Source organism: Eleginops maclovinus, chromosome 5 (assembly GCF_036324505.1).
Source record: "Eleginops maclovinus isolate JMC-PN-2008 ecotype Puerto Natales chromosome 5, JC_Emac_rtc_rv5, whole genome shotgun sequence".
Taxonomy (NCBI): domain Eukaryota; kingdom Metazoa; phylum Chordata; class Actinopteri; order Perciformes; family Eleginopidae; genus Eleginops; species Eleginops maclovinus.
In genome coordinates this window covers 7,396,549-7,405,197 of record NC_086353.1, presented here as the reverse complement: position 1 = coordinate 7,405,197, position 8,649 = coordinate 7,396,549, and the positions used below count along the sequence as shown (strand labels likewise).

Genomic DNA, 8,649 nt, shown 5'->3' with positions numbered 1-8,649 from the left:
TTCTACAGTTCCAGAAGTGGCCCAGTGTAAACCCATAAATAACATTGTGGATAGCATGGAGATAGTAGTGTGCAGCTTCATAGTGGTTTCAGTGGTAAGGCCCCAGAACACTGAGTGTGAGTGTGTGTGAAACAGTGCCGAATGTTTCACTGAAAGGAGTCACTGCGGGCTCTGTTCACAGGGCAAACACTGCAGACCACTGTTCCCCCTCAATGGGCATTTAGAGATGGTGTCTGTCATCACAGCCATTCAAACACAGGGGAACTTTTTATTCAACTCTGATAAATGATCTGCTTGTGGATACATGACTTGTGTTTTCCTGATTATGTCAACATACTTCACATTTACATTTAACCCGTGAAGTGTCGTGTAACGTGTTAAGTGACTGTGAGGAGGCGAGAGAGGATGAAAGAGAGTGCTGACTTTCCAAAGGCTTAACCTTACTTTTTGTAATGTTACTTTTTAACTGAACTTTGGGTTTTCCCTTTTTTGAACTCGAACCTTGTGTGCTTGAAATTTTTTCACAAGCCTTGACCGTCTATCTATCAACCTCAGAGCTGAAGGTCAGCCTGCTCAGTGACCTCAGGGTCAATTACCTGTCGTCCCATTAAGTGGTGGAGGAAGTACAGACGTGGCCAACATTGTTGGTACCTTTCCGTTAAAGAAAGAAAAACCCACAATGGTCACCGAAATAACTTGAAACTGACAAAAGTAATAATAAATAAAAATGTATTGAAAAATAACGAATGAAAATTAGACATTGCTTTTGAATTGTGGTTCAACAGAATCATTTTATAAAACAAAATAATGTCCAAAGTCCAAAGATTGTGTGATTTTTAAAAAATTAGTCAAAACAGTGATACATTATACCTTACAATAACCCAAAACCCAAAGGGACACCTTCTAAATGAAAATGGTCTCGAAATTATATTATAGAGCCAAAAAGTATAATCAAATCTAAAAAATATATTTAAACCGCTTTAGGATGTCCTTCTGGTGATAACGCTTCACCGATATAGCCTACATTCAAAATGTTAAAAACATTAAAAAAAAAATATATGTTCATACAAATGAAGAAGTTAGATAAGATATCTGGCATAAAAGAAAGGTTATTGCCATGGATATTACATTGGTCAAACATATTTTCACTTATGATTTTAGCCTCGGCAAAAAAGGTTTTCCTTTCTTGTTACTTTTTACTTTCTATCCTATTTAGAGAGCCTGAATTGGGCACTATTCGACACTGGCATGTTAAATTCGAAGTAAAACCAAAATATAAATATTCAATTAATTTACGTACGTGCCTCAAAGGTGTAAGTAATTACAGTACGCTTCTTGAGTAAAAGTATTTAGTTACTTCCCACCACTGACAGTTGATTGACTCCACGGTGTCGCGCGGCACAGCCGGCGAGCTTTCAGCGAGCGCGCGCGTTCTGGGGTTTTACGTGCAAACGGGATTAGGGCCGGTGAGAGTGAACGAGGAGCACATCCTCCGCCGTTAGTCCTCTGTTGTCGTCGTAGAAGAAATTCGAGAAAATGTCTCCGTACCGGGAAACAAACAGGAGCTAACGGCTGAAACTCGACCGTTGGATGTGAAGTTTAAAAGTTTCTGACGGTTGTTCGTGAGTTGCGGGGATAAACCTCCGGGAGGGACAGGTGTCTTTAGTCCGTATCCTCTTCATCCCCTAGGGGCTAGGACTTTTACTTTTTTTATTTTGTACAAAGCTGGACTTTTCTGAGCCATGTTGTGGACAAGGTGGCTCGTCCTGCTGCTCTGCTGGGGGGCCACAGCAGAGCAGCAGGTGGATGAGAGGGACGGGACCCCAGTGGAGGCCCGGGCGGAATCGCAGAGACAGCGGTCCCCGCCTCCGGTAGAGCCGCTGAATTTTGGGTTTGTACCGGCTGCGGTTTATGATACCCACGCTTACTTTGAACCAGGACCTATTGGGCTCCTCTTCCACATGGTCCACGCTTTTCTCTACGTTGTTCAGCCGAACCCCTTTCCTAAAGGTGAGATTATCCAACCCCCCCCCCCCCCCCCCACTCTCCTCCCCACCCATGTTCTTCATCTTTAGCTATTCCGCGTCTTATTCCCCTCTGAGGAGGACTGTCAGCTGTTTCTCTTCTTTATACAGGTCATTCTGCATAAACACAAAGCTCATATCACTAAATAACCTAATGTGGGAGTGACCGTAACAGGTGTCAAACCCACCATATGACCTGTTAGGGGGTTTCAGCCTTAATATGCAATGCAAGTATGATTGGATAAATACGTACTGTACAGAGGTGGAAGAAGTACTTAAATCTTATTTGAGTAAAAGTAGACATACCACAGTGTAGGAAAACTCTGTTACCAGTAAAAGTCCTGCAATAAACATGTTACTGTCCTACAAATACTAAAGTAATGCTATCAAAAATATACTTAAAATTCCCCAAAAACTGCTCATTAGGCAGATTTCAGAATAATATCATATGTTTTGATTAAAATGATCTATGCATTTGAGTGTTATCATAGCTAGTAAAGGTGCAGCTATTTATAATTACTCGAAGCAGGGTATTTTGTTAATGTTACTCCAGGTCTAACTTAAGTCTTTTTTAAGTGTAGATTATATTGGACATCATTTAACAACATCTGGAAAGGTACGAAATAAATGTAGTGGAGTAAAAGTAAGCTTTATACCTCTGAATTGTAATGTAGTCCCTCAAAAGTGTTCTCAAGCAGAGTACTTGAGTAGATTTACTCGGTTACTTTTCACAACTGATCTCTACTAAAGGGTCCATCACACTGCAATGAGATGGTGCAACAAAAAAATGTAGGCGAGTGAATTAATTTTGGGAGCATGATAAAAGTGCATGTTAATAATCCTTTAGTGTTTACTGCCAATGACTATGAGCTTTGGATAGTCACTGTGATAGCAAAAACCCTGGCCAGTAGTCCGCCTGGTTACACCATCTGTCTACGCCTTAAAATATAACCAAATGGTTCTCTACTGGGGCTTTTAGGTGGTGACAAAATGATTAATTGGAAAGAAAAACTAAAAAATATTGTTTTATTTTGCTTGACAGGACACACACCTTTGTGTCTGAAAAACCTTAAAAAAACAAAAGGAAAACTGTGTTTTGACATAGATAACCTGTGTTCAGGGCTCACTGGTCATATTATTCCAGAAATCCTGACCTAGCTGTCTGAAGCATCACAGACTGACCAACATAATTTACGTCACAAACTAAACAACAAAGTCCAAAAAACATCGAAAACCTCAAAGAGCTTGCTGGAAATGTTTGCACACTGCTGCTGTATCTGTATACTTTCTTCAATTTTGAATCTAATGGCTGACTCGATACATGACTTCCTTACACACCTAAACAGTACTGGTTCAAAACAGCACATGTGAAGTTTGGGGCTGCATGCTTTGATGATGTGTTCATGTTGAGCTCATAAACAACACTATGAGTAGATTAATGGGATCAATAGCTCATAAATTATCCTCTTGGGTGCCAATGCTGTCACATTATCGCAGCGATTAAAAGGTGATCAGGTCTGTCTTTAATCGATACACACATGGTGAATGTTGTTTTCGTGGCTACCTGGTGTAATGCGGTTCATTGATGGATATATAGAGCTACAACCAACTGAGAGAGTTTGTTTGTGTACTTTAACTGTGAGTGTTCACGTTGGAGGATGACATTAGGATTGAAGGTTTTAAGTTGCTGCCATTTTGGTGTCCGGGTCAGTGCTGCTGGCTTGGTAATCAATTAGCAGATCAGCGATTAGAGGAGGCTTTCTCAGTCACCTGCATCCCTTCGTAATACCTTAATCCGCTGGACCATATGCTGTTGCTGCCAGGGACTTTCCAGTATGTGTTACTGTCATTCACACGCACAGGTAGAGACCACCTGGATGTCTTGTCACAATCCTCATATCATCGACATATTAAATCCTGCCTGTTGATTGACACAATAAACACAACACACATGCTTTGAGGTGCAATATTACGTTGTTTACATCTGCTCTACTAAAGACATGAGGCTCAGCTGACTGTAAACAAAGGTTATACACTAAATTAACTCTGCAAAGAGAGGGCCAGTCATTCAATTTAAAAAGCTATTCATTTGGGAATTGCCGCAATATTACTTCCTTATAAAACCATTTGTTTCTGAATCCAAAAACCTTAAAGGGATCATCATGAATACCAACGTTTGAGTGTTACCCAAACAGCCTGAGCAAGAATGTAAGGCAATGTAAAACAAATAACCATTATTTTTATTATCAAAAACGTTTTTCGTTGGCTCTATAAAAGCTCACAAAATAGTCCAAGATTCCCAAAATCCATGGTGATACCGTTTTAAAAAATGTTGTTCTGTCAGTAAAAAACCCAAAGAAATTCAGTTTAAAATAATATAAAACAGGAGAAAATTGGAAAATATAGCATCCCCTGCCATTTCTACAGGAAAAATCACTTATACCTGTGATGGAAACTTCTGGATCAATGGAAGCGAAACTCAGAGAGACACTGAAGCTGGAACGTTGATGGCAAACACTGAAGGTTTATTCTGAAGTTAACGGCCGGAGAATTGACAAGACATTTGCTGCAGCCACGAGTGGACACCGATTCTGTAGATCTCTACTGCGATACAAGGTTTTAACCAGTTCGGAATGAACAATCAACATTCTTCAGTCGCCAGACTAAACAAATATGGATCCTGAATCTACCTAAAGCTGTCGTACATGGCAAAAGAATGTACGCCAGGGAACCTACGTTCCTGATAAGGGCTTCTAGATGTCCCTAAACAATAATCTGATCTCAGGTCAGCTTGTGCTCGGTCATAGATTGGCATCAACAAAGCGCCCAAACTGCCCCTCCTTAAGGGACATTACAGCAACCCAAAGGCCAAAGAACTATGCCATGGGAATACAGACAGGGGAAGGAGAACATTTTGAACTAGGTCAAAGGTTAAGCAAAATATTCCCCAATAGTAAAAATCGACATTTTTCTTCCAATCAATGTAGCTCTAAAATAAAGATAGGTTATTTCATAGATAAACATTATTTATATTAACACAATTACATAACAGCAACATAGGTTCTCCCTGAGATAAATCTTCTTAAATATATTAGTGATAATCTGTGGCAAGCCAACATACATTAAACTATAGAAAAATGCTACCAAAGCACTACTGAGCAGGGTGTTTCTGCATTGCAGCATGAATACCATTTACTTATCAAAGACATTTGGTTTTTTACTATGTTTGTTTTTGGCCAAAAGGCTGTTCTGCTCTACAGGTCTTTTTGTTTTACCTGCAGACATTCTGTAGTACTGATTCTGACGTTGATACCATAGACTTTAAGGTTGATAAGAGAATGCATTGCTGCTCCATGTACATGGTTGTAGTCAGGATTGTCTTCAGTTATATTGAGCTCTTGTGGAGGTGACAGGTTGGGGTCAGAGGGGCTGGGGTTATCCTGAGTTTAAGATGGAGAAACACAAATCAGTAGGTACTCTGAGGAAAGGAGGTTAATTGGCCTTGCAAGAACATTTGTTTAATATTGAACAATCTCACAAGTCTGTAAATAAATCCCAGTTATATTTATGAATGTTTGAGGTTTCAGGACAGCTGCTGTGGTGTGAATCCCAGGTCGTCATTGGTTCACGGTGGTAGTCAGGATCTGGATTGCTCATCCCTCTTTACAAATCTGTGTGACGTTTGCATCATAATGAAGAAGCATTTTATACTCCTGCACTGTGTGAGCAGACCGTGTGTCTTATCCCCCTGATACACACAGGGTAGATTAGAGGATTAGCATCCACAGGGCTAATGCTAACACAGCTACCACTGCTACAGATGGCATTGTAACATACACACACTCACACAAATACACACTCACAAATGTGAAAGCGTGCACACTGCACACACATACTGAAAGTGGGTCATAGTCTGGGTATTTATCTGTTTGCTTTAATTACTCACTGGTTAAAAACATGTTGTTTATCAGGGAGAAACTGTCTTAAATTTAATTAACGAGAAAAAAAAAAAGGTTAATTAGTTTCCAGAAAAGGATATCTGCAAAAGAAGGGAGGAGGGAAACTATAGACTCCTGGATTTATTGATTTCTCTCAATTTACAGACAATTGCAAAACTTTTGGAGATCAACTAAATGTTTAACTACAGTTCAAGTCAAACATGGTACAATTACACACCTGTTTAAAAAGTAGATGCTAATGTCTGGTAATTATAAAATATTAATCTAAATATATCTATTTTCTGATATTTCATAGATCAGAAAGTCACTCAATGAATCAAAACAATATTGTTTCAGTGTGTTATCTCTCTTGACCTGATCTTTATGATAACTTCCTGTGGGTAGTGTCTAATAAAGAGTCTAGTGCAAACAGAGAAAAGACCGTTTAATCCTCTTAGCTAGTTTGGCCAGCTCACAGCGGGCTGTGTAACTTTCTTTAGCTCTGCTGCTTTGAGAATACATACTGTACTTATAGCCTTGTGTAATTCTGTAAACCATACAGTTAGCAGTATTTAAAGAAACAACCAAGAAGTACTTCATGACCTGACCTGACTATCACTTTAGATTCACGTTGTGGTTTCATAATATAAATATATTAAAGGAGCCTGTTTAATTAAAATTGAAGAACTGCAATATCACTGTCTTAACAATTAAACTTCTTTCAGAACCATTTAAATCAGAATCAGAAACAGGTTTATTGCAGAAGGTAGGTTACCATGTACTAGAAGTATCTCATGGTGCTTTTAGTGCATATATTAAAAAATATAAAAATTAAAACACAGATAAAAAACTATTTTAAGAAAACTAAAATAACATAAAAAATAAAGCAATATTTACATTTAAATCTTCTGTTAAGCAGTAGTTTCATATCATGGGGGATCAAGACCCCTCTTAAGGGTTAACCTGATGCATGTCCCGTCTAACATAATGTTTAACTGTATGGAAAATACATTTTACAGTTTAAAGTTTCAGTTTTTTGGACAAATATTTTTAGTTTTTTCTGCATTTATCTTGCATCTGGTCCTTTCTTGTTGTGACATATGGATGTTACTTTTGTATGATTTGCACCCGGCATTTGGGATTTCTGGTATAAACAATCCCAGGTTTAAAAATCACTCTTTGGTTGAACTGCACACAGCTTATAATCATGTGCAGCCTGTTATGAGTGGTCGCTCGTAGACATCGGCGCATTATAAGGGGTGACAAGCCAAAGAGACAATAATGGAGCCAAATAATGTATTCTCCCGCACTTTTCTCTAGCAGTAACTCCACCATGGCCGCCTTATTCCCCTAACCATTGTTTTAACGATTGATTGTGTTCAGAAACGTACATTTTTCCAGTCGGGTCACTGGGTTCAACTTGCTTTTCCAAATAAGGTTTAAGGTGTAAAACTTCAACTCCACTGTCCAGGCAGCAGAGACTGACCAACATGGATGTATTTCTTCATCATCTCTCGCACTGAATGCTTCAAGTTCTAGATTTAGGTTTTTAAGGTTGGCTAAAATACAGTTAACAGTGTTAAGGTGGATGCAGGAGGAAAAATGCCCTTTGTGTGTGTATGTACTGCTACTGTATTTAAAATGAGGCCTTCAATATAAATAGGAAAGATGGTTGTTGGGTGGCATAAGGCTTGTCGCCACCTTCCAATAATCTTCCAGAGCAGGTAAGCATAGAGGATTGTGCGAGTCTATATTTATACATGGCAGTAAGAGGGTTGTACGTTCTGCCTTCTAACAGCTCACTGGTTGCGGTGTTCGGCGGTTTGCTCTTTAAATTCAGAGTGTCTTCTATGAATCTATGTGTGTTTGTTCTGCTTATAGTCAATATGAACCTTTGAATGTCTGTTTTCATATTGTATGTCAACACTCCAAAAGAAAAATCTTAGTTTTGCTAAAATTATTCATTGAATTGAATTTGTTAGTCTTTTAAGGAGAATAGTTAGTTGGATAAGAACCTGTTGACAATAAGCGAAATCACATATTTGTCTTTCAATTAATTTTGAAGTTTACAATTAACAATGCTCTCTAGTTTTTGGAAATGCTTGGATCACAAAGTCTTGAACAATCATACACAGCCACAACCAAAATCTAATAGTTCTAATAGCTATAGTACTTAAAATAAGTGTGTATTCATTTTAGTGAAGCTTAATCTTAGTCTGCAACTCTGCAGGAATACAGTTTTTAACTTAATAATAAAAATGTAAGAAAAACTAAAGATTTTATTGTAAAAAATAGGATTCAAAGTTTCTAATTCTTTGGTTCGGACCTGGAAATAAATCAGTTCCTCGTCCTGACTTCTGTCTGCAGACATATTCAGGATGAGGAAGATGATTTTGTTTGAGTTAGACGGTGGTCTTTTCCTTTGCTCTAGGCCTAACTCCGGTTGATCCCCCCCTCTTCCTTTCATTTGCATTAGCTTACTCTTATATTGGGTCACTGAACTAAGCTGTCTAAGCTTAACTGCCCTCAGCAGCTAATGCTAACTAAGCACCTGAGCAGCAGCAGCTGGCATGGACATGACTCAGATGTGTTCATATGCTGCAGGGTTCAGCCAGGTAACTGTGTTCACCCGACGTGACATGTGTGAGGTCTCCTGCAGGTTTACAAACAGGTCTGGGAAAAGTCCG

At 38.8% G+C, this 8,649-nt stretch overlaps 1 protein-coding gene across 7 annotated transcripts in view; it reads left to right on the top strand.

Moving 5' to 3' along the window:
- The first annotated feature begins 1,441 nt into the window (after nucleotides 1–1,441).
- prom1b (prominin 1 b) overlaps nucleotides 1,442–8,649 on the top strand; it is a 25,171-nt gene continuing 17,963 nt past the window's right edge. For all 7 annotated transcript variants that reach the window (XM_063884866.1, XM_063884869.1, XM_063884865.1 and 4 more), the window contains exon 1: nucleotides 1,442–2,010. In XM_063884866.1, the coding sequence (XP_063740936.1) occupies nucleotides 1,743–2,010 (268 nt within the window). In that variant the 5' untranslated portion in view covers nucleotides 1,442–1,742. The remainder of the gene's footprint in view (nucleotides 2,011–8,649) is intronic.